Below are 25,613 nucleotides of genomic sequence, written 5' to 3' on the forward strand. Positions count from 1 at the left end.
ATTGTCTGCAGACAAACTTGCATCATTTCCGACATTATCGACTACATCATTTATGTATACTGTAAACAGTAACTGTCTTAAAACATTCCTTTGAGGTACTCACCAAGTTACCTTCACATCGACAATTTTGTCCCATTAACATCATGATGTTGAGTTCTATCTGCTAGGAAGCCTTGAATTCAGTCACAAATCTGGTCCACTACTCAGAAACCTTACATTTTGCTCACTAAGTGACATGATAGTGTAGAACAGTAGTAATCATTCTAGGGAAGTCAGAGAACAGGGCTTCAATCTTGGTGCCACTGTCTACAACACTCTGGATATCATGACTGAAATGAGTGAGCTCTGATTCACATGATAATTTATTTCAGGACCCGTGATGCTTCCTACAAAGATGTTTGATCTCCAGCAATGTCATAATGCACACATAAATATGACGTCAGCGATTAAGACCATCCGTCCGACAACCCTTCTGGAAAAAAGGAATGACCTGGTCTTATTTTCAATCACTAGGTACCTTTTGTTGCTCCAGTTATGACCAATAAAACACCGCCAGAAAGGGTACAATTTATTTCACATAATCTCTCTAAAACCTCACAAGTGTGTCCAGTCCAGACGCCTTACCACCGTTCAGTGAGTTTAGTAGATATTCTATTCTGTGATCACTTCCAACTGTGCAGTTATTAAACAGAGGAATGGTATTATGATCATCTGATGCAAAAGTCTCTTGAAGAAAAAATTCAGTATTTTGGCCATCTCTGTGTCACCTTTAGTTTCGCTACAGTATGGTCACTGACTGACTGACTGAATAAATTATTTCAATCCTCTTACTGACTTTGCATACAACCAAAACTTCTTAGGATTTCATATCAACTGGGGAAAGTTTTTATTTTCAAATTCATTGACAACTTGTTGCATTGTTTTCCTTATGCTCATTCTGACTGAGTCCAGCTTCTGTTTGTCAATTAGACTTGGACTTCACTGAAATTTGTGATTAAGGTTTCTTTATTTTTCTGACAACTTTCTAACATTGCTGTTAAACCACAGTGCATCTTTCTCAACACTCACATACTCTCTTCAGCACATTCTGGAGTAAGGCATATTGTACAATGATTTTGAATTTTATCAATTTTTGCTCCACATCTTTGTGGTCAGTGCTTAATATATGCTATGCAAAATATTTCCTACCATCCTTAATAAGATGCTATCATCACTTTATGATCACTGATGCCCTTCTCCTAGGCTCTGTCAGTTACTAGGAAGTCTAAGACATTGTCGTAGGTTCTCTATCTGCTTGAAGTAATCTTTCGTCATGACTTCACATGAGTACTTCACTAATCTCGGAATCAGTTTTAATTGCGCGACTCCATTCTTTAGACGGAAAGTTTTAGTCTCCAACTATTACAAAAGAACTATCTGGAAACTTACAATATTCTGCATGTTCTCTCTGAAGCACTCTGACACTACAGATTCTGACAAAGGTGACCTGTAAAACCATCAAGTTAAAGTGTTTGACCCACCTTTGACGCTTGGCTTGGCCTGAGTATTTCACCAGATTCTTTTTCATCTTCACTAGATGATACAATTCTTTGCAGTGGTAAGTACACCTCCAACAATGGCATCAAGACTACCCATGTGATATTTATTTCATTCTGAATTCAGTATTTCACTGCTATTCACATCTGGTTTCAGCCAGTACTACGCTAGCGTTATTACATTTAATACACATTAACTATTAGGAGAACTGAAGAAAAGGTGTAAGATATGCTCAAATGGTTCAAATGGCTCTGAGCACTATTGGACTTAACATCTGAGGTCATCAGTCCCCTAGAACTTAGAACCACAAACCTAACTAACCTAAGGACGACACACACATCCATGCCAGAGGCAGGATTCGAACCTGCGACCATAGCGGTCACTCGGTTCCAGACTGGAGCGCCTAGAACTGCTCGGCCACTCCGGGCAGCAAAGATATGTTTAGTGATTGGTTGGTTGCTCAGTTGATTTTGGGGAGGGGATCAAACTGCAAAGTCAATGGTCCCATAAGATTAGGGAAGGATGGGGAAGGAAGTTGACCATGCTCTTTCAAAGGAATCATCCCAGCATTTCTCTGAAGCAATTTAGGAAATCACGGAAAACCTAAATCAGGATGGCTGGAGGCAGGTTTGAATCGTTGTCGTCCAGAATGTGAGTCCAGCGTGCTAACCACTACACCACCTTGCTTGGTTATACTGAGTGAGATCAGTTTGGATTCAGGAGGAGATTAGGAACAAGAGAAGCAATTCTGGCACCAAGGCTTCTTATCAAAAAGCAAATACAGCAAAAGAAACAATCTTATACTACCTTTGTAGATCTGGAAAAGGCATCTGATATTGTTATTTGGCAAGAGATGTTCACAGTGCTGAAGAATTTAGGTCTGAAACATAAAGACATGCAGGTGGTACAGAGTTTGTATAAGAATGAGGTGGCTGTGATTAGAAATTTTCATCAGGAACAAGACGGAGGAAACAGAATAGGCATGTGACAAGAATGTGCTCTTTCTCCTGTTATATTCAATGTTTACATCCAGCAGGATACAGACCAAGTTCATGAAACTGCTGAGGTGGCGACAAAAGTTAATGGGGAGAAGGCAAATGTGTCACATAAAGCAGATATGGTCACGGAGATGAAAGCACAAACTCCATAGTACAGACCTCACCTACTGAAGGGGACCCCAGTGAAGATCAAAAAATTTGCATTATCAATGCAGAATCAACTGAGCATCTGGTTTAGACCTTCCATTCAGTTCCAAACCAGAGGAACACAATGGACTATGGGTCTGATGATGCAAACAGCAAGACGGTCTTACACCTTGTATGCAAGGCTAAGAGTCTTCATTAATTCAGTCAGGGGCGGAAAAATGCACCAAAGAGGGTGCAAGTGCCTGTGAGCATCCACACTGCTTGCCCACGGGCACTGTCAGCCAGCAACTCTGCCTCCACCTTGCTGTTAACATCACTTGTTTTTATACCAGCGCACACATGGCAAGACAGGCCTGTTTACTTCATGTTGTTAGCATTGTTGATCGCAGAGTGTCTTTGGCATTCATTGCAACAAAGTTAGTGAGAGGAAAATGGCTCAAAACAAAAACCTGGTAAATCTCTACACTTCGGCCTGCAGTGGGAAGAACATACTTTTCTACTGAAACATGAATTGGCCCTCAGTGTGTCTTTTGTAATCCTATTTTATTGGCACGGAAGTAGTACACAAAAAGTTACATTTTTAACTACTACTTGACACATTTGTGATCACTCTGGATACTGTGGAATGGAAGGTCAAACTTCTCGAGCTAAAAGAGAAAAGAGAGAAGGAAGTAAGTTTTTATCAATATGTGATTTCTTGAAAATATTAGTATTATTTACAAAGCATTAGATGATTTTGCTCTCAGTTTTACCTCCTCCTTATATGTAATTACAAGAAGAGAGTAAACACTAACACTATCTGTATGATAATTTTCACTTTATTATACACAGCCAGAAAATCACCACTAGAAAACATAAGCAAGATAATAATTACAGGAAGCTCTAAAAGCATGAGAAGTTAAAGAAACACTGTACTTATATCGATTATGTCGCTCCCATACAGCCACCCTATAAAGTGAAGAGCTCTGGGGATAGAGGAGAATCTGAACTTGACCTCACGCCCAGTACGAGTATGGATGGTTGGGTGTCATGGACAAATAACTGCAGTAGGTGACGCATCTGGTTCTAGGGCATGGAGGTTGGAAGATGCGCCATTGGTATGAGACAGCAGGGGAAGAGCGAGAGGTGTTGGTTCCCCTAGGGTCATTGTGGTGCCGACGGTAGTTGGTGGTAAAATGCAGGTGGGCTTAACCTATTCAATGAATACTTTGGTGCTGCTTGCCATTTTGGACTGTATCCATTGTGTGTTCACCTCACTGTAGGTACGGAGGTTGTAGCCAAAAGCAAATGAGATCCATGTGAAGCATGATGTGAGAGCAGTCTGCTAGTGCCCTGTTAATGAAAATTGGATGAGATCTGCGAAGCAGGAGGGTGAGGTATTACTGCTATGTTTTCTCTTTCCAGACAGGAAAGCTATGAGTCATCTGGTACTGCTAAAGTGGGCAAGGTAGTCTGCTCGAATGCACAAATGTACACTATATACTACCACTGTTGATCAGCAACTGAGGTCCACCTTGATTGCCATTCATAGGCCTAGGAGAAACAGAGGTAATGCTTGAGTCCAAGTATCACTGAGACACATTAAGGTGGCTTTTAAAGTGTTGTGCCATCTCTCAACCATACCACTGCTTGCTGGGTGGTAGCGTGTGGTACAATGGCGCTGGAAACCGCACAATTTTGACAGCTCACTGAAAAGGCTGGACTGAAATAGACAAAACAGGCCGTCCCTTCAGCAATGGAGAATTTTTTAAAGACTGTTTCTTGCTGCCACTACGATGATGTGGCCAGTGACTCTGTTTTCAAAACAGTTCCTCTTTCACTGAGAACCATTTGCGCACACACACACACACACACACGCGCGCACACACACACACACACACACACACACACACACACACACACACACACACACACACACACACACACACACACACAAAGAAATAGCCAATGACCTGGAAATGCAAGTAAAAGATCAGATTAAAGATGTAACTTTTTTTTTCTTTTTATTTGGATGAAAGCACAGATGTAACAGACGTTGCTCAGCTTACTGCATTTGGGACAGGTGTCGACACTGAGTTCAACATGATGGAGGAACTTCATGATGGAGGAACTTCATGATGGAGGAACTTCATGATGGAGGAACTTCATGATGGAGGAACTTCATGATGGAGGAACTTCATGATGGAGGAACTTCATGATGGAGGAACTTCATGATGGAGGAACTTCATGATGGAGGAACTTCATGATGGAGGAACTTCATGATGGAGGAACTTCATGATGGAGGAACTTCATGATGGAGGAACTTCATGATGGAGGAACTTCATGATGGAGGAACTTCTTGATTCAGTGCTAATACGCAATACAACTACAGACAACACATTTCTTTTATTTTATATTTTTTATTTTATTTTTTTATGTTGAGAACCTTAACATATATGACCTGTTTTGGGAAAAACTTTTGTCGACTGCAAAAGATAGAGCTCCTGCAATGATTGGTAAAAAAGTCTGGTGTCATTGTTATGATAAGAAAAAAATAAAAGAAGCTGGTATCCAGCAGGAACCACCAGTGATACACGGTATCCTAGTGTTAATCTGCTGGCAAAATGTGCCAAAATAAGTGGTGCCATGGACATTGTTGTAAGAACTGTTAATAAACTGAGATAGCTTGCTTTGAGACATTATCAGTTTGAATTCTTCCTTGCAAATCTAGAGTGTAATTATGGCAATGTGTCTTATTTTTGAAAACTACACTGGTTGAATCGAGGTTTTGCTTTAGAATGTATTTTTTCAACTTGCATAAAGGCATAGCATTATTCATGGACATGAAAGGAACACCAGAAAAAAAAAGTTTGATTACCCCCAGTGGATATTACATATTTCCTTTCTAACTGATCTTACAAATCACCTAAATGTCTTGATTACAACTTTTCATGGCAAACGAACTCATTAGTGATGTTTTTGATACCGTATTGGGTTTTAAAGAAAATTGCTGTTGTAGATAATGCAACTTTCAGAAGGATCATTTGTTCACATTTCAATGTTGCATTGTATTTATGTATGTATGTATTGAACTGGGGACCTAGAAATGACATAGAGGCTCCATCCCCGTCGTAGCCCTCAGTGGTACACAACCTCATGACAGGCTACAGCAGTTCACTCACACCACCACTGCCCCACACCAAACCCAGGGTTATTGTGTGGTTAAGCCCCAAGTGGAAACAACAGCTCTGTTTTCTCTGCTATACGTGCAGAGTTATGGTTGTTGTGAGCTTATGAGATATTTCAAGAACAAGGACTACAAGCAATGATCTTAAATAGGAGCTTATTTCAGCCTTTTTTGGTTGCAAAGCGATCTGGAACTCCTGGCGTACAGATCATCACAACCTCTTCACGATGGATAATTTGAGGTGTAATAATTTTTGGAAATTCTGTTCTCTGTTTCATCCAATTTATCTTTTTCTTCAATATAAATCAGCACAAAGATCAATAAGTGGAAGGTGTAGTAGGCCTATATGAAGTAGATGTAGATAAAAACTGACAAAATACTACCTCAGAGTGAGTCTGCCGACAAATCGCTCTTCCACAGAAATTATGTATTGATGTTGGGTTGAATCTTCATATCTTTAACTATTCTGGTCCAATAATATTTAAATTCAACTGTAAAATTTATTGCAGCATTTATACCTCTCTGAATAAGTGCTCTGGGTAACTTTTGAGCTATTCAGGGAACAGGTGACAGTATCTTCAAGGTGGGTGATCAACATTCAAAAGGTGGATCCATCTCTCTTCCTCTTTCTCATTTTTAATAACCACATTTTTTGGCATGATTAACCATTATTACTGTAGTCGGATGCTGCCAAGAACAACGTTTTGATTCACACACTGCAAGTAATCCACTCAACTAGCAATGTGAACAGACATGCAGTAAAGGTTCCTGGCGAGAAATAAGATGCGTGTGTGAGCAGTGAGGCTGCAGTTTAAAAGCAACCAGGTTCCTAGCGAACAGCAAGATGTAATGTTCCAGCAATGAACTGCCAGCAGTGCAGCTGCAGCGCAAATGCATCTTAAGGCTGCATTCACCATGGCAACAACAGTTGCCAGAGGTCACCCGATAAAATCCATCAACACCTTGGTCACATTGTGGCCGATTCCCTTCGTCAGTTTTTGGTGGGTCAAACAAGTGAGTGTGAATAATTTTAACCTCCTATGGAGGGACAGATACCATGACACCTAAGTGCTTGGAGACAAGTGCTGCATTGCAGCTTTTGCTATTAAAAAGAAAGACACTGAATGAATGTGAATGAGCTATACACAATGAAGAGGCAAAGAAACTGGTACACCTGCCTAATATCGTGTAGGACCCCAGCAAGCACACAGATGTGTTGCAAAACGACGTAGTATGGACTTGACTAATGTCTGAAGCAGTACTGAGGGAAGTGACACCATAAATCCTGCAGGGCTGTCCATAGATCTGTGAGAGTATAAGGGGTTGGAGATCTCTTCTGAATAGAATGTTGCAAGGCAGCCCAGATACGCTCAATAATATTCATGTCTGGGGAATTTGGTGGCCAGCGGAAGTGTTTAAGCTCAGAAGAGTTTTCATGGAGCCACTCTGTAGCAATTCTGGGCATATGGGGGTGTCACATTGTACTACTGGAATTGGCCAAGGCTGTCAGAACGCACAATGGACATGAATGAATGCTGGTCATCAGACAGGATGCTTATGTATGTGTCACCTGTCAGAGTCGTATCAAGACATATCACGGGTCCCGTATCACTCCAACTGCACATGCCCCACACCATTACAGAGCCTCCACCAACTTGAACATTCCCCTGCTGACATGCATGTACCCATAAATGTCCATCCGCTTGATACAATTTGAAACCAGACTCATCCGACCATACAACATGTTTACAGTCATCAATAGCCGAATTTCAGTGTTGACCTGCCCAGGCGAGGCATAAAGCTTTGTGTCATGCAGTCATCAAGGGTACACAAGTGGGCCTTTGGCTCCTAAAGCCCATATCGATGATGTTTTGTTGAATGGTTCACATGCTGACACTTGCTGATGGCTCAGAATTGAAATCTGCAGCAATCTGCGGAAGGGCTGCACATCTGTCACATTGACTGATTCTCTTCAGTCGTCGTTGGTCCCGTTCTCGCAGGATCTTTTCCGGCTGCATAGATGTTCGAGATTTGATGTTTTACCAGACTTTTGATACTCACAGTACACTCATGAAATTGTCGTATGGGAAAATCCCCACTTCATTCCTACCTCAGAGATGCTGTGTCCCATTGCTCATGTGCTGACTGTAACACCTGCCATTGTAGTAGCAGTAACCAGTCTAACAACTGCGCCAGACACTTGTTGTCTTATATAGGCATTGCCAACCACAGTGTCATATTCTGCCTGTTTACACATCTTTGTATTTGAGAATGCATGCCTACACCAGATTCTTTGGCACTTCAGTGAATGTCTCAAAAAGAATGTATCAACTGCTGTACACTCTGTCCTCAGTTACTGGAACAGCTAGACAATACTACAATATACTAATATATGAAATGAAGGGTGAAATGTTCCTTTACATACTCAAGACAACTTACGGTTACCTTGAAAAGCAAGATACATATAAACTGTTTTGCTATATTTATTTGAAGTTGTGCAGACACATGTCGATTAACCTTCAATGACTGACATTCAGCATACATGTGAAAGACAAGCATAAAGTTTAGAATAAGGTACTCTGAAGACCTAAAGTAAGTGGAAACACATACATCACATTTGCAAACCACTACATCCTACTGGTTTAAAAACACCAGTATGCATTAATAATAATTTGTAGATAGCTAAAACCCATCTACCACAACACAAACAAGATCCACTACAGTAACTATAAGTGTAAAATACGAGACCCTTCTCACTTGAGCAAATTATTTTTTGAGGTTATAATTTATGCCTAAAATTTCAGATAAAGATTTTTGCCTACTTGTGGTTTCCAATAAACCTGCCATTTCAGTCCACAGATTCTGAACTATATCCCGATTGTGATAGTTTCCATCCTCAGGCTACCACAAAATCACTTTATTGGACAAACTTATCAGTTTCTCACAGCCCACATTCACGTAAGAGAGAACACTGATCAATGTGAACAAAGATAACAAACTGATTTGAATCTCGGTGATTGTCATCCAAAGTCTGCAGTGTGACCATGCAGGTAGTGCTCTACTGGTTTGAAAAGCTCTGCCATCTTCAGCTGATGTCAGTCATTGGTGGAATCCATTAATATTGGTGTCACTGTGACTTCAGCCTAAGTGTGTGTTTACGCTGCCACCTTCCTGCTCATCAGCATGAGCATTAAAAATCTCACGAGTCTTCTTGACACATTTAACCTGCACCATTGCTGCATGCCCCACTGTTCACTGCAATCCTCGGCAGACATTGATATCAAGCTGGTTTTTGTTTCACACCATGAGGATTCCTGTATGTCCTGAATCTTGAGCCATGTTTGGCTGCTTCAAGCTCAGTCCAGCAGTGCCACATCTGACTCTGTTAGTTATTGAACAGCCGCATGGTAATTATTCCTGATGGGTAGCTAGGCTGCAGCGTAAATGTAACACAGCTGTGAGGTGTGATGCTGGTTGGCTCATTTAGTGATTAGAGGAACCAAACTACAAGGTCATCAGCCCCTCCTACTGGAACAGCCAAGTCAACAAAACTACACATGGAAAAAGGGCCTAGTGTGTGAAACCCAAGGAAAGAAAACTCCAAGAACTACCAAAGGTCAACAATTCCTAGCAAAAGGAAAAAGGAAGAAGAAGAGGGGGGAAAGGAAGAAGAAGAAGAAGAAGAAAGGGGGGAAAGGAAGAAGAAGAAGAAGAAGAAGAAGAAGAAGAAGAAAGGGGGGAAATGAAGAAGAAAGGGGGGAAATGAAGAAGAAAGGGGGGAAAGGAAGAAGAAAGGGGGGAAAGGAAGAAGAAGAAAGGGGGAAAGGAAGAAGAAGAAAGGGGGGAAAGGAAGAAGAAGAAAGGGGGGAAAGGAAGAAGAAGAAAGGGGGGAAAGGAAGAAGAAGAAAGGGGGGAAAGGAAGAAGAAGAAAGGGGGGAAAGGAAGAAGAAGAAAGGGGGGAAAGGAAGAAGAAGAAAGGGGGGAAAGGAAGAAGAAGAAAGGGGGGAAAGGAAGAAGAAGAAAGGGGGGAAAGGAAGAAGAAGAAAGGGGGGAAAGGAAGAAGAAGAAGAAAGGGGGGAAAGGAAGAAGAAGAAAGGGGGGAAAGGAAGAAAGGCAGGTGAGGTGCCCTGTCCAGGGAGCAGCCAGAGGACCCCACAGACAGGAAGTGTGATGGGGAGCGTATCACCTGCCACTTACCAGAGGCACCCCAACCAACAATACCCAGAAAAGACTAGTGACATGGACAGGGTGAGAGAGGCACAGGACAACAGACAAAGAACACCAAGCCAAACAGAACATGTGAGAAGGACAATGGGGCGACAAGGCTGAGGCACCTTCCCTTAGAGAGAGTGGTAAAAATCCCCTTCACAAATAAACCATAAAACCCTGTCAGCCACAGAGGCATCATCTGCTGACACCAGTGGTAAAAATTCAGGAAGATTTAAGGTCCACTGCAGGGCAACTAGGTTAGGACAGTCCAGTACAATATGAACCACCATAAAACGAGTACCACAGTAACAGTGGGGCAGATCCTCACAATGTAGAGGATGACCATGAGTCAGCAAATATAACTGATAAGGAGACGGCAAAGAACAATGGGGTCCTTGTGAGATGCTCACATGGAGAACCTCCAAAAATTCATGGTCTCCTTTATCGCCCATAGTTTGTCCAGCAAAGTCAGAATATGCCAATCCATATTCCAAATCCTCAGAACATGACAGCATAATACTGACTGAAGATCCAATTCCAGAATACCGATCTCAAGAGGCAGCTTGCCAGTAGCCAATTTGGCCAGCCTGTCAATGAGTTCACTGCTCAGGATCCCAATATGACCTGGGCCCAGACAAAGACCACTGAGAATTGATATTGTCTGAGGGCAAAAAGGGAAGCCTGGATAGTCGGGACCAAGGAATGAATGGATGGATGGTTGGTTGGTTGATTGGTTGATTTGGGATAGCGGACCTGACAGTGATGTCATCAGTCCCATCAGATTAGAAAAGGATGGGGGAGGAAGCTGGCCATGCCCTTTCCAAGGAACCATCCTGATTTAGGGAAATCACAAAAAACCTAAATCAGGATGGCTAGACATGGGTTTGAACTGAAGTTCTCCTGAATGCGAGTCCAGTGTGCTAAACACTGTGTCACCTCGCTCAGTACCAAGGGATGGTGAGGGCAACACTGGTCAAGAGCTTGTAAAACTGCTCAAAGAGTCACTACAGATGAGGAAAGACTCACCAGTGCAGGAATGGATACACCCAAGAGCACAATTTCACAGTGAAAACACAGCAGCCGTCTGGCAAGGAGCAGAGTTCATTACATCTGCACGAATGTAAGCAAAGCCAGCATGACCAGCAACCACCAAGCCATCAGTACAGACTACTTCTGAACCCCAAAATGCACTGAGAATGAAGAAGAATTGGCGGCAGAGGTCCTCAGGATGAGCCAAGTCTTTTGGACCTCGGTATAGATCAAGACGGAGTTGTGGACGAGGAATGCACCATGAAAATGTACACGAGTGGGCCTGGGGATGAGGTGATAGAGGGGAAAGCCACAGTTCAGAAAAAAGGGGACGGGTGCAGATGGCGATCATAACCCCAGACCTGGGCCACCTTTGTGGGAAGTGGCTCTCCAAATCTGGAAATAGTTCAGGTGCTCTGGGAAGCAGTGGATGGATAACACTTAAATGACCAACTGTTCTTGGTGTAGAAACTGTAACAGTGAGACCCTGCCCCTGTTAGAAGGCTGATCATAGAGCTAGTCAGAAAGGCACCAGTTGCCAGTCATAACCAACAAGGTGTATTGAGTCCAGCATCTGTAATGTCAAAGGTAATGTCAAGCCATATTCGAGACCCCCATAATCCAGACAGGACTGGACCAGTGTTGTGTAGAGCCACATCAGAGTAGAGCGGTCCATGCCCTAGTTGGTGTTGATGCATCAAAGAGCACTGAGGTGCAACCAACACGTCTGCTTTAGTTGATGAAGATGGGGAAGCCATGTCAACCAGGCATCAGAGACCAGTCCCAAAAAGATGATGAGAGTCTACCACAATGAGGGACTGGTCAGCAAGGGTCTGGATGGGGATGAATTTTATGGAGACAACAGAAATGCATAACGCAGGTCTTGGCAGCCAAAAAATGGAAACCATGAGTGAGAGCCCAAGATTGCCCACAGTGTATTGCTCCCTGCAGTCTACGTTCAGCAATGTCCATCACAGGCAAACAAAAGTAAATGCAAAAGCAATCAGCAAGGTGCGACATGCCAGCAATAAGCAGCAAGGTTACAGCATGAACATACCCTAAGAGAATGCAAGCTGCATGTGCATCATGCCTGCACAACAATTATAATTCCCACAGCATAGGAGTGAGTCTATCTGCATGCCAGTCAGGTCAAGTGTGACATCATTATGATGTGTACATGCTGTATCAGAGATAACAGAGGCCATGTATCGACTTTTGTGATTGTTCAAGACATTAAACTGCAGTAGCTGTTATTGCAGACAAATTAAAAGAGTAGCTGATTATATCTTCACAATTGGTATATTGACTAAAGTTTTGGAAGCTAATGATGTGTTCTTTCTCTGAAAGTGTGAACTTGCCAGCTTTTCAAGAAATGACCTCAGAATTTGTTTTGTATACATTAAAAAAGAAAATTTGGGTTTAACATTATTGTGGCTAAGTGGGTTAAATGCCATTGCATAGTGACAGAGGTGCCAAGTTCAAACCTACTGAGACAATATCTTTTTTCCCTTATGTGAAAAAATTTGCCAAATAGCGATATTGTTAAAATGATGGATATCTTCCATATTGTCAACCAATTACACATACCATTGAAGAACTACATCAGTGTATCTGAAGCTGTCCTAGTGGTTTGTTCGTAAGGATGATTGAAAATCTCAAAAGTGTGTTTAAAGGTGAGAGTCTCAATCTCAACAGGGAGACACACTTATGAGGAATGAGGGAGGTCTTTAGTCACGTCATAATGCTAAAGTAAACATCTCAGTTTCTTTGTACAAGATGGGTACAGCATTTTTGCTGAAAATAGGTGACCAAAGAACTTTTTCCTCAAACATCAGTTTCAAGTGACTATATTGGGCTGACCATATTTGTAAACAATTCTATGTATCAGTAGAATGCAAAGTTTTGATAACACTACTCACCTGACACTTATTTTCTACACATTTTAAAATTTGCACAGTAGGTTTACTTTCATTTCAGTCACCAAATGATGATGGATTTTGGACCAAAGAATTTTGTACCCACTGACTGTCGAGTAAGATGGTATAAAAATATTAAACTACTTGGAAAAATAATCTCTATGGCATGCTATGCTCTTCAAAGTCTATGAGCAGTACACTATGTTGTGTGTGTCATGCAGGCTACTTTGCATGCTTACAATGTCATTAGTCATGTCCCTTTTTTAGAATTGTGACGAATATCCAGACTACCTTCATAATACAGAAATGGGAAATACATAAAACAGAAAATAATAAAAGTTTTCAGTTCACTGCACAGCTAAAAATGACAAATTTTGATTTCCTTTTGAATGTAATTTAAAGAAAAATATTAATAACTACCGTTATGTTAAAAGTTACACATTTTTCAATTAAAAGAACTTTGTGTTGGATTAACTTAACCCTGTTGGTAAATAAGACGACGTTTTATGAAATTTATTTCTGGTTTTGGTGAGAAACATCCATACTGCAACACTGTTTTCAGATGTTGGGCATGTCAGAATAAGCTAGTGCACATATTCTTTCCACAGTCTAGTACCTACAGTCTGTTCTCATTGAGTTTAATATGCACTCCGTACCACGCTGCTACTTGGCCATTTCTCGCATAAATAACAAAAAATTATATTCTCAGCATGTTTGAACACAGTGCATTACTTCCAAATTTACTAATTTACTGTTTACAAATCGATTTGCAAGGTCATTTTCAAAAAGTTGTCAAGCTCACACTTTCAAAGAACAAAAGACATCAGTAGCTTCCCAAATTGCAATAAATATGAGCAGCTCATTTAATCCGTGTGCAAGAATGACTAACACAGTTTAGCATCTCAAATTACCACAAAAGTCAATACAGGGCCTCATCATCTTCGATACAGCATGTACATGTCATAATGAGGTCACGCCTGATTTTACCAGCATGCAGATCAAATTTATGCAAAATACTATCAATCAAGCTACTATCCTCACAAATTCAACAGCTAGAGACATGTCTCTCATACTCCGCGTACCAATAATCCCCCCCAATCGAGGTTTTGTTTGCAATATCGAGGCTCAAGGTCAGAGAGCATGCAAAATTGCAGGTGGATAGAGCGGGGGGGGGGGGGGGGGGGGGGGGATGAACACAGATACTGGGAAGGAGGAGATGGACAGAGAGAGGGGGAAGGGGAGGAGATGGACAGAGAGGGAGGAGATGGGGTGATATACAGAGAGATGGAGGGGGGAGGGGAGGAGGAGAAGAACAAAGAGAGGGGGACAGGAAATTTGTCCATACATCCAGTTCCTGTACATATTTATCAATTGAAATCCATTGCCAGGTTTGCTCATGTATCATAATCTCTGTGGAGTTGAAATGTTTCTTACCTCAATTCAAATATATACTGGTTCTTCACTTCTGCTTAAGAAACAACATATAAAACACACAGAATGGAGTACACATAATTCACAATAGATAACATACACAACAATCCTGCTCACATATAAGGGTGAAATTGTGACAAAAGGAAAGGCATCAGGTAGAAATGAGTACCAGACCAACAATGACCGAACACATTAAACCCAGGTTATGAAAAGCAAAATAGTACCGGGAAAGAGAAGATAACACAAAGTAGAGGAGATACTACAACAGTACTGGTGGCAAGAGAGAACTGCAGAGATACTGGTAGAGTGAATGGTTTTTTTTTTTTTTTTTTTCTAGGGCGCACAACTACAATGGTCATTAGCGCCCAGACTAAGTTAGGAATGCACCGCGAGGCACAAGGTTAAAACAGCAAATAAAAGGGACAATACTATAAAAGACAGACAGGCAGAGGATTAAAAAACAGCATAATCAAATGTCCTTAGACAGGTTTGTCAAGTTGATAAAACGAAGAATGTGAGCAGCTGCTCCTGGGTCATCTGCTAAAATGGCATTCAGAGTACATGGTAGGCCAAGATCAACATGCAGTGTATTAAAATTCGGACAGGACGTTAAAATGTGGCGGACCGTCAGCAATTGCCCACAAGGGCAGAACGGCGCCAGCGCAGCCGTCAGCAGATGGCGATGGCTGAACTGGCAGTGTCCAATTCGTAACCGGGCCAAAACGACCTCCTCCCCCCGAGAAGGGCGTGAAGAGGACGTCCAAGCTGTGGGAAGAGGTTTCAAGGTCCGAAGCTTGTTGTCCGTAAGTGCAGCCCAATCGGCATGCCACAGCGACAAAATGCGCTGACAAATGACCGTGCTACAATCTGATGAAGGGACACAACAACAAGCTGTCCGAGGCTGGAGGATCGCAGCCTTGGCCGCGGCATCTGCAGCTTCGTTCCCAGGGATACCGACATGACCAGGAACTCACATAAAGCTAACCGGAGAACCGTCGTCCACCAGCTGCTGAAGAGAGCGTTGGATCCGGTGCACAAAAGGGTGAACCGGATACGGATCACTGAGGCTCTGGATGGCGCTCAGGGAATCGGAGCAGATGACATAAGGAGAATGTCGGTGGTGGCAGATGTAAAGAACAGCCTGGTAGAGGGCAAATAGCTCAGCTGTGAAGACCGAACAATGGCCATGGAGCCGGTATTTGAAACTCTGTGCCCCGACAATAAAAGAACACCCGACACCGTCATTGGTCTTAGAGCCATCTGTATAAATGAAGGTCATATTAATGAACTTCGAACGAAGTTCGACAAAATGGGACCGGTATACCAAACTGGGGGTAACCTCCTTTGGGAGCGAGCTGAGGTCAAGGTGAACGCGAACCTGAGCCTGGAGCCAAGGTGGCATTTGGCTCTCGCCCACTCGAAAGGTTCCAGGGAGTGAAAAATCAAGGTGCTGAAGAATGCGACGAAAGCGAACTCCAGGGGGGTAGCAGGGCAGAGACATACAACCTGTATTGACGGTCGAGAGTGTCGTCAAAAAAGGAACGATAAGACGGGTGGTCGGGCATTGACAGTAGCCGACAGGCATACGGAAAACGCAGTATATCGCGCTGGTAGGTTAGTGGCAATTCACCGGCTTCAGCATGAAGACTCTTGACGGGACTAGTATAAAATGCTCTGATCGCAAGACGTAAACCCCGATGTTGTATGGAGTTGAGGCGGTGTAAGACGGACGGCCGTGCAGAGGAGTATATGAAGTTCCCATAATCCAGCTTGGAGTGGACGATCGACCGATATAGGCGAAGTAGGACGGTTTGATCCGCTCCCCACGACATACCACTGAGAACACGGAGGACATTTAGAGAACGGGTACAACGGGCAGCCAAATATCACACATGTGGAGACCAGCTGTTTCCTGTCAAATGTAAGACCGAAAAATTTTGTTGTCTCCATGAATGGAAGAGCAATGGGACCGAGCCGTAAGGACGGTGGGAGAAACTCTTTGTAGTGCCAGAAGTTAATACAGACCATCTTCCGGGCAGAAAAACGGAAGCCATTGGCGACACTCCAGGAGTAAAGACGGTCAAGACAACGCTGAAGACAGCGCTCCAGGAAACATGTACGCTGCGCGCTGCAATAGATGGTAAAATCGTCCACGAAAAGGGAGCCTGATACATCAGCTGGGAGGCAATCCATTATTGGATTGATCGCTATGGCGAAGAGAGCGACACTCAAAAACTGAGCCCTGTGGCACCCCATTCTCCTGGCGAAAGGCGTCAGACAGGACAGAACCCACACGTACCCTGAATTGTCGATCCATTAAAAAGGAACGAGTAAAAAGAGGGAGGCGACCGCGAAGGCCCCATGTATGCATGGTGCGGAGAATGCCCGCCCTCCAACAGGTGTCGTAAGCCTTCTCCAAATCAAAGAACACAGCCATGGTCGGGCGCTTCCGCAAGAAGTTATTCATAATGAAGGTCGACAAGGTAACCAGATGGTCAACAGCAGAGTGGGGCCTACGAAATCCACATTGTACATTGGTAAGTAGGCGTCGAGATTCGAGCACCCAAACCAAACGAGAGTTAACCATTCGCTCCATCACCTTAAAGACACAGCTGGTAAGCGAGATGGGTCGATAACTGGATGGCAAGTGCTTGTCCTTCCCCGGCTTAGGAATCGGGACAACAATAGACTCGCACCAGCATGTGGGAGCATGACCCTCAATCCAGATGCGATTATAAGTACGAAGAAGAAAACCTTTACCCGCAGGAGAAAGGTTCTTCAGCATCTGAATATGAATAGAATCAGGCCCTGGAGTGGAGGACCGGGCAAGTGCATTTTCGAGTTCCCGCATGGTGAATGGGGCATTATAACTTTCATGATTTGAGGAGCGGAAGTTAGGTGGCCTAGCCTCCTCTGCCTGTTTTCGGGGGAGGAAGGCAGGGTGGTAATGAGCGGAGCTCGAAACCGCTGCGAAAAAGTGGCCGAAGGCATTGGAGACATCCTCAGGGGCCACAAGGACGTCATTCGCGACCGTCAAGCCAGAAACTGGGGAGTGGACCTTAGTGCCAGATAGCCAGCGCAGGCTACCCCAGACAACAGGGGGAGGAGTAAAACTGTTGAAGGTGCTTGTGAAAGCAGCCCAGCTGGTTTTCTTGCTTTCTTTAATAACACGACGACACTGCGCACGTAATCGTTTATAAGTGATACAAGGTGCGTAAAGCACGTCGACGAGCACGTAAAGCGTCTCTACATGCTGCGGTCCACCAGGGGACAGGTACACGACGTGGAGAAGAAGTAGTGTGAGGGATGGAATATTCAGCAGCAGTGAGAATGACTTCCGTGAGGTGTGCGACCTGACTATCGCAGCTTGCAAAGGTTTGATCCTGAAAGGTCGCCCTGGAAGAGGAGAGCCCCCAGTCTGCTTTAGAGATGTTCCAACTAGTTGAGCACGGAGAGGGAGTATGATGCAGGAGATGGATAACACATGGTAAGTGGTCGCTCGAATACGTATCAGAAAGTGCATACCACTCAAACCAGCGTGAAAGTTGGGTAGTACATATAGAATAGGGAATAGGTGTGAGATGTGTCCGAAAAATTAGGGGCGCCAGTATTGAGGCAGATAAGATTGAGGTGGTTGAAAAGGTCTGCTAACAGGGAGCCCCTCGGGCAGGATGCTGGAGAGCCCCAAAGGGGATGGTGGGCATTGAAGTCTCCAGTTAACAAAAATGGTGCAGGTAGCTGAGAAATAATCTGCATCATTTCTGCGCTGGTAACGGCAGACGACGATGGAGTATAAACAGTACAAATGGAAAATGTAAAAGTGGAGAGAGTAATTCGGACGGCAACTGCCTGCAGGCCGGTATGCAATGTGATGGGATCATAGTAAATATCATCCCGGACCAGCAACATAACCCCTCCACGAGCCGGAATACCTGCCACAGGGGGTAGGTCAAAACGCACCGAGGTATAGTGTGACAAGGCAATTTGATCGCATGTGCGTAGCTTCGTTTCCTGGACTGCTACGATGAGCGGACAGTGCAAGCGCAGCAGCAATTTTAAGTCCTCTCGGTTGGAGCGAATGCTGCGAATATTCCAGTGAATAAGTGCCATCGTGAGAAGAAAAAGAAAAAGGTGAAGCAAGAAGGGCATCACCTTGAAGGCCGCTGAGGGCTCGGCTTAGAGTGAGCACTACCACCGCTATCAGTAGGCAGAGAGTCATCGTCCATTGCTTCAATAGGTCCATCGGCCATCTTAACAAGATGGCCGGGAGGGGAAGCTTCCTCCACCGGTGAACGGCCAGATGTTCAGCTACTAGCGGTGCGGCCAGGCGAAACGGATGACGGCCTGGGGCAGCAAACGCTGGGTGGCGCAGGAGGAGAAACACGCCGTGGCGGAGAAGGAAAACTTTGCTTCCTACGAGCCTTCTCGGAAGGTCTTTTAGTGGAAGTACTGGTCGATGGCTGGGAGTTTGAGGTACGTAGGAAGTCTGCACGGGATGGTTCCTTCTTGAAGGCCCGTGCATCTGACTTCTGAGTCTTCGTCTTGGCAGAAGCTGATGAAGGTGCTCGTGTCTTAGGGGTGACGGGAGGAAGAGGAGACGTCGACCGGGCGATCTTAGCACTGGCCGAACGGACGACTGTAGTGCTGAAGGTCAGCTCGCATGTCTGTGTCGCCACCTCCCTGGTAGTCCGAGGAGAGGTGAGGTGAGGACAGTACTGTATTTCCCCGCTGGGAGCAGCGTGGGCTTCCTACTAGCAAATAGCTTGCGAGTAGCCGAGGTGGACACTTTCTCTTTGACCCGAATTTCCTGTATACAGCGTTCTTCCTTGTAGATGGGACAGTCGCGGGAGGACGCTGCACGGTCACCCTGACAGTTCACACAACGAGGAGACGGAGGTGGACAGTCACCCTCACGGGCATCCCTGCCGCAAGTGACACATTTAGCCGCATTAGAACTAGACTGGCGAGTGTGATTAAAATGCTGACACTGGTAGCAGCGCGTAGGTGTCGGGACATAGGGGCGAACAGAAATAACCTCGTAGCCCGCGTTGATGCGCGACGGCAGCTGAACACTATCGAAGGTCAAGAAAAGTGTCCGGGTTGGTACAAGGTCATTGTTGACCTTTTTCATGACCCTATGGACAGCCGTCACACCCTGCTCAGTGAGGAAAGACTGAATCTCCTCGTCAGTCAATCCGTCGAGTGATCGAGTATATAGCACACCACGCGACGAATTCAAAGTGCGGTGAGCCTCCACCCGGACAGGGAACGGGTACAGGAGTGTGGCCCGAAGCAGTTTTTGTGCCTGAAAGGCGCTCTCAGTTTCTAGTAACAAGATACCGTTACGCATTCTGGTACAAGACTTTACAGATCCGGCTATGGCATCTACGCCCTTCTGAATAACGAAAGGGTTGACAGATGAAAAATCCTTCCCGTCCTCAGATCGAGAAACTATGAGGAACTTTGAGGCAGGCGGTAGTACGTTTGTCACTGGTGGCTGGTCAAGTTTCCGTTTTTTGGCAGAAGTTGAGAGAGAAGAAGAAGAAGAAGAGAAATCCATTGCGGAGGAATCCCCCACAATTGCCAGCGTCTCCGATGGCGCGCTCCTTCCTTGTGGGGACCCTCTCAGAGGGCACTCCTGCCTTAGGTGAATGTTTACACCTCAGGTCACACCTCCCGAGAAACGGACGGAGGGACCAATCGGCATGGTCGGAAGGTGTCAGTTCAGGCAATCACCCCCTCCCTGGGCCTGGCCCTTACCAGGGGGTACGTGCGTGCCTTACTTGTCTACACAGGGCGAGGAATTACGCGTTGCCCCGTCACCGGCTACACGTGCGAATGTGTGGGTCGGCCTTCAGGCATGCACAGGGAGGAAAGAAGAAGAGGAAAAAGAAGGGAGAGAGGGAGAGAAAGGACAGACTGTCTCAAAACGCCGAGGCGGAGACCAGAGGGTGGAGAAGAAGGCAAGGAGAAGAAGGCAAGGAGAAGAAGGCAAGGAGAAGAAGGCAAGGAGAAGAAGGCAAGGGAAAAAGTAAGGAAGACAGTGAGAGGGAGAAGGACAAAGAAAGGAACCAAACAAAGGAAGGAGGAAACCAGAGTAAGTGAAAAACCAAAATGACCACAAATATAAGTCGTGGAACCGTCTGTCTCTGGACGCAGGCGCAAACTACCCCCTTGAGGGGGAGGGACTCCTTTTTGTCGCCTCTTACGACAGGCAGGAATACCTCGGGCCTATTCTAACCCCCGGACCTGCAGGGGGGAGACCGAATGTGACATGTAGTAAGGTTTAACAGATCCACTAGCCTTATTATCACTCCTAATAAGTATTATTTTGTACCTTCTTTTCCTAATGTACGTGTGTGTGTGTGTGTGTGTGTGTGTGTGTGTGTGTGTGTGTGTGTGTGTGAGAGAGAGAGAGAGAGAGAGAGAGAGAGAGAGAGAGAGAGATGTGTTTATTGCTTAAATTATAGCTTACATCTGACTGATCTTGTCCTCCAGGTCTACCCCCACCGAAAACATCTAGTTATGGGCTGCTGAGATTGATGAACCCTAGCATTGAGTTCAAGCAGTATGGAATGACACACCCTAATGTTATCTAAGTTCAGTTTGGCATTCTGCCCAGCAGGATTAGAGCAATACTTACTACCAGACCTGTCGATTCGGTGTACTAAATTTCACAATTTCACACATTGCTTACACCCCCCCCCCCCCCCCCCCCTCTCCTGCCCCCTCCACATCACTTATAAATTAAATCTTGTGTTCCTCCTACTATACTGTATACATAAAAATTAGTAAACGTTTGCCACTTGCTATCCATTCTCAGGCTACAACTTTGCATAGACAGCAGAGTACTTTACTAGCAAAAATTTGAATTTTATACCTTTTTCTCAATTCTGAACAACAACCACCTATTACAGATTACTGTCAGTTGATCTGACTAGGCACTAAACTGACTCCATAAAAGAGCATCCACTGGGCATAATGGTATTAGCTCATTACTGACGCATTACTGTCCACAATAATAAATACCTTCAATCACTCCATGACCACAAAATGTTCTTCAAGGCTCAGAAATGGGCTCGTCCGGCCACTACTTGAGGAGAGCACTGCCACAGCATTATCTAACTACTGCCATATTTGTATTGTCCAACATTATAAATATACGCTGTGAGCAGCTTACCTACTAATTAACAACAAACACCGTGGGGACACAAGATTTGATTATATATATTAGAGTTTGTCGAAGCCTTTTGAAGCTTCTGACTTCAAAATTTTAGTTGCCAAACTTAGAGGCCCATATGACTATAGTGTAAGAAGTTAGTATGTACAGGGTGGTGCAAATAAAAAGTGGCCCAGACAAGTGGGTACGATTGGATACGAATGTATACATATAACCACACCCCACGATACGCACATCGAGTGTACGCCACCACACGATCCGCACTGGTTCAGTGCATAGTGCAGGCTGTGACAGTGTGAGTGGAGCAGTGCAAAGGTGACAATGGTACTCACAATGGAGCAGCAGGTGCTGGCTGTAGAAAGTTACATGACAACAAAGTTATGGAAACAGTGTGGTCAGTTGTTTGCTGAGAAGTTTAATGGTGTCAGAGTGAAAGCAAAGAGTGCCATGCAAGGCTTAGTCCAAAAATTGTGCCATATAGCATCTGTTTCGAATGCATCAAAAAACATTCCGAAATGTGCCTGCACACCAGAAAATGTGATTGCTGCTCACCAGAAAATGCTTCAGAGTTCTATCAAACGAGCCTGACACCTGTCACAAAAGACCAGTATATCACGTCAGTCACACAGACAAATACTCCATCAGGCCCTGCACGAGCATCCCTACTGAGTGTACGTTGTTCGTGCATCGCGAATGGCTCGGACACGGATCTGTTCTTTATGTCTAACGAATCCCGGTTTCACCTGAGTGGTTATGTCAATTCACAGGTTCTGTGCAGCAGAGAATCTGCATAACTTCCACAAAACACCACTGCACGATTAGAAGGTTGGGGTAGTGTGTGCAGTGTCTGCATGCTGCATTATTGGTCCCATCTTGTTTCATGAGATCCTGACTTCAGTATGTCACATTGCCAACACTTTGAAACCATTTGTGGCAGCATTAACAGAGGAGGAAAAGACCTACAGTTACTTCCAACAGGATGGAGCAACTACCCAACAGCTGCCAAACATTGGAACACATTTACGCAATCTTCATGCCTGACAGAGTTGTTAGCAGAGGTCCATCTGGTTGCAGGCCTAGCTGGCTTCCCACGTCATCTGGTCTGTCAGTGTGAAATTACTTTGTATGGGGAGCCCTAGAGTCTAAGCTATATTGCAACAATCCTCAGAACGTTCAAGAACTGCAGCAGAACATTTCACATGAAACTGCAGCAATGCCAACAGTCTAGCTTTGATCTGCTTTCAACAACTTGCTGACCAGGGCCCAGAAGTGCCAAGGGATGAATATTTGTCACTTTCAAGATCTGCTATAGTCAGGTAAGTACTGTATTTCCTTTCCTCTGCTATGTTTCTTTGTACCCTGGAACTCTGTCCTCTAGGTTGCCTTTATCTGTAGTACTCTATGCAGTATGTTACATTTCTACTTTTTATCAACTGTACTCAAGGAAAAATAGAATATTTATAAGGAGTAGCCATGCTCACTGCTTTGTGATATTAATTTTTATTTCTTTTACTTTCACTACAGATATGTTTTGGCAAACTTGCCATTATTGACTGACCTGCATTACAATATGGGTGACATTATTTTCATTACACATATTTATGTTATAGCAGAAATATTAAGATCAATGTCACACAGCAGCATGCCTGGGCACTCCTTATAAATTTTTCTTGTTGACTTATACTATGCTAGAGACCCTATAGAGTATAAAAATAGGATTATTCAACATGTTTGGTGTCACACATATATAGAAGGCAGCTATTGTGTTAGGTGTATGAGATCCATGAGGTATTAGGGAATGGCATTCGCAATTCATAGTACAGAATCAGCAAAGAGTAACAAGGCACAGAATTTAGTCTTCAGTGGCAGGGATTCTTAAGCTCTGAAAAACATCATCATAAGGAAGCACAGAAAGTGCATGACTGAAGAGATATATCACCTCGATTAGCATTTCAAATAATCAAAAACTGAACACTTGCCAGTGGTGGTCACAAAATTTCAGGTCATCATGAACATGTTGGTATGACACTAATTATTCTTAGAACCTTCAACATGGAACAATGATGATTATAAGGAAATAGTATGGTCTGATGAGACTTTTTGCCAATTTCCAACAATATGCCACACTTACGTTCAGCAACAACTTACTTAAGACAGCTTACAGCCTAGAATTATTACACACTTTTAGGTGGTTGAGTATCCCACAGTACACAATGTCAAATTCCAAGAACACTGCTATGAGTATCCAGTCATGGTGTGAAATGTGTGGACTGATGACAATGGTAAGATGGGCTGAGGTTAACTTAAAACTGGACTAATTGTGCTCACTGAAGTGTTTCACTCAAACAATAATCTATGACAGCATCCCATGAAAATGTAGTCATGGGATGAACTCAAGGTGTTGAACATCTCCAATGAAACTTCACTGCCCAGTTTCATTATCTTACTGATGCCCTTCTGCAAGAACTTCAGAAATTTACAAGTCATATCAACTGTGGAACAGGAACAACACACACTAATTGATATATGAATATCAAACCACACGAGGCAGAAATAACACTGTCCGTTATACAGTTTACTGCACTCAGGTCATGTTCACTAATAATGATGGTATTATCATGATTATAAAAGGTATAATACTCTAGTATTATGGTAGTAATAGTCCATCTTTGGAAAAACTTGATTTTTAAAACTGGCAAATGTTAAGTCCTACTTGAAAGTAGAGAAGATATAACCTACTACTACAAATGTAAAAGAAACCCAGCTACATCTACAGCTATACTCCACAAACCACCTTACTGTGTGTGGTGGCGATACTTCTTGTATCACTATTATTTCCTCCCTTTCCTGCTCCATTCGTAAAGTGTAGAGCAAAATTTGAACATCGGATTTTAACTGGTATTTCATACTGATTATTGCACTTCTCCAAAACCAGCTGTTCGTGCTACACACACATCATACATGTAAAAAAGAAACACAAAATTACTCAGCATCGGAAAAAATCAGACAAGCACAAGGTAGCAGAACAAGCACGGGAAAACATCAGACATGAGCACAGGCAGCAGAACAAGATTTGAACACATATAAAAATTATTTTCAATGCATAAAAGTTAATGTTGTTAATGGATAAGACTTAATGTAGTTCATTAAATATTAGTAAAAGGTTATACACAATCCACTTATCCACTTTTTTATAAAACTGCATGCGCACACGCACACGCACACGCACACGCACACGCACACACTAGTTTTTTACCTTTAGCATTACACAGTAGGCCGATTGATTGGCTGTGATATCATTCCACCATTCTTCAAACTTTTCTGGTTTCCATCTGCGCTGGTTACAAAAATCATACAATTCAAAGTGGTAAATCCATTCCGTGCCTCTTCTATTACTCTGTGAACAGCAACAAACAAATTATCATTGATGATAGAGAACAAAACTCAAATGGGCAATGATCACAAGAAATTGAGATAAGAGTGTGCCATCAGCGGTATACATGGCTGTAGATATGATTTTATGCAGCTGTTAAAGAGTTCTGATTTGTCTCTTGGGGAGATTTCACTGCTCAAAAACATGCTCTAGGACTACTGCTTCACAGTATATTCCCTCAAGAAGGTTGTTGTAAATAATCCACTGTAGTTCGAAAGGACCAAATTTTTTACAATATTACTATACAAGAAGAAAAAATTACATTTATTACTCCTAAGGTTAGCTTTAGCACAAAAGGGGATGCATAATGCTGGTCCATCACACAAGGTGGACAAAAGTGACATTACACCTTGTTGGTGTTGACAATACAGTGGAATTTTGATTTTAAGTTCTCCAATTTTACGTTTTCACGATTCTACACCATAAATTTAGAGCCCCTGTGAAAAACCCATAAGATCAATGCTAAAAATTCCCTGATTTTATGTTTCTTCCTATTCTTCTAAGTTCGTACTCGACATGTCACATGACTTCGTTCCATTTTCTTCCTATTGACATTTGATGTGACTAA

At 43.6% G+C, this 25,613-nt stretch overlaps 1 protein-coding gene across 3 annotated transcripts in view; it reads right to left on the minus strand.

The window, feature by feature from the left end:
* The window catches only part of LOC126247988 (transmembrane protein 183-like), a 253,217-nt gene that overhangs the window by 31,258 nt on the left and 196,346 nt on the right, over positions 1–25,613 (minus strand). Inside the window, exons 7-9 of one of the 3 annotated variants that reach the window (XR_007545395.1) lie at positions 24,869–25,009; positions 24,412–24,556; positions 2,344–2,416 (exon numbers count right to left, since the gene is read on the minus strand). Coding sequence is in view for 2 of the 3 variants with exons in the window: in XM_049948572.1 (XP_049804529.1) it covers positions 24,412–24,556; positions 24,869–25,009 (286 nt within the window). In the remaining variant the exon portion in view is untranslated. The remainder of the gene's footprint in view (positions 1–2,343; positions 2,417–24,411; positions 24,557–24,868; positions 25,010–25,613) is intronic. The other 2 variants (XM_049948572.1, XM_049948571.1) reach the window with 2 other exon arrangements.

This window comes from Schistocerca nitens, chromosome 3 (assembly GCF_023898315.1).
Source record: "Schistocerca nitens isolate TAMUIC-IGC-003100 chromosome 3, iqSchNite1.1, whole genome shotgun sequence".
Classification (NCBI taxonomy): Eukaryota; Metazoa; Arthropoda; class Insecta; order Orthoptera; family Acrididae; genus Schistocerca; species Schistocerca nitens.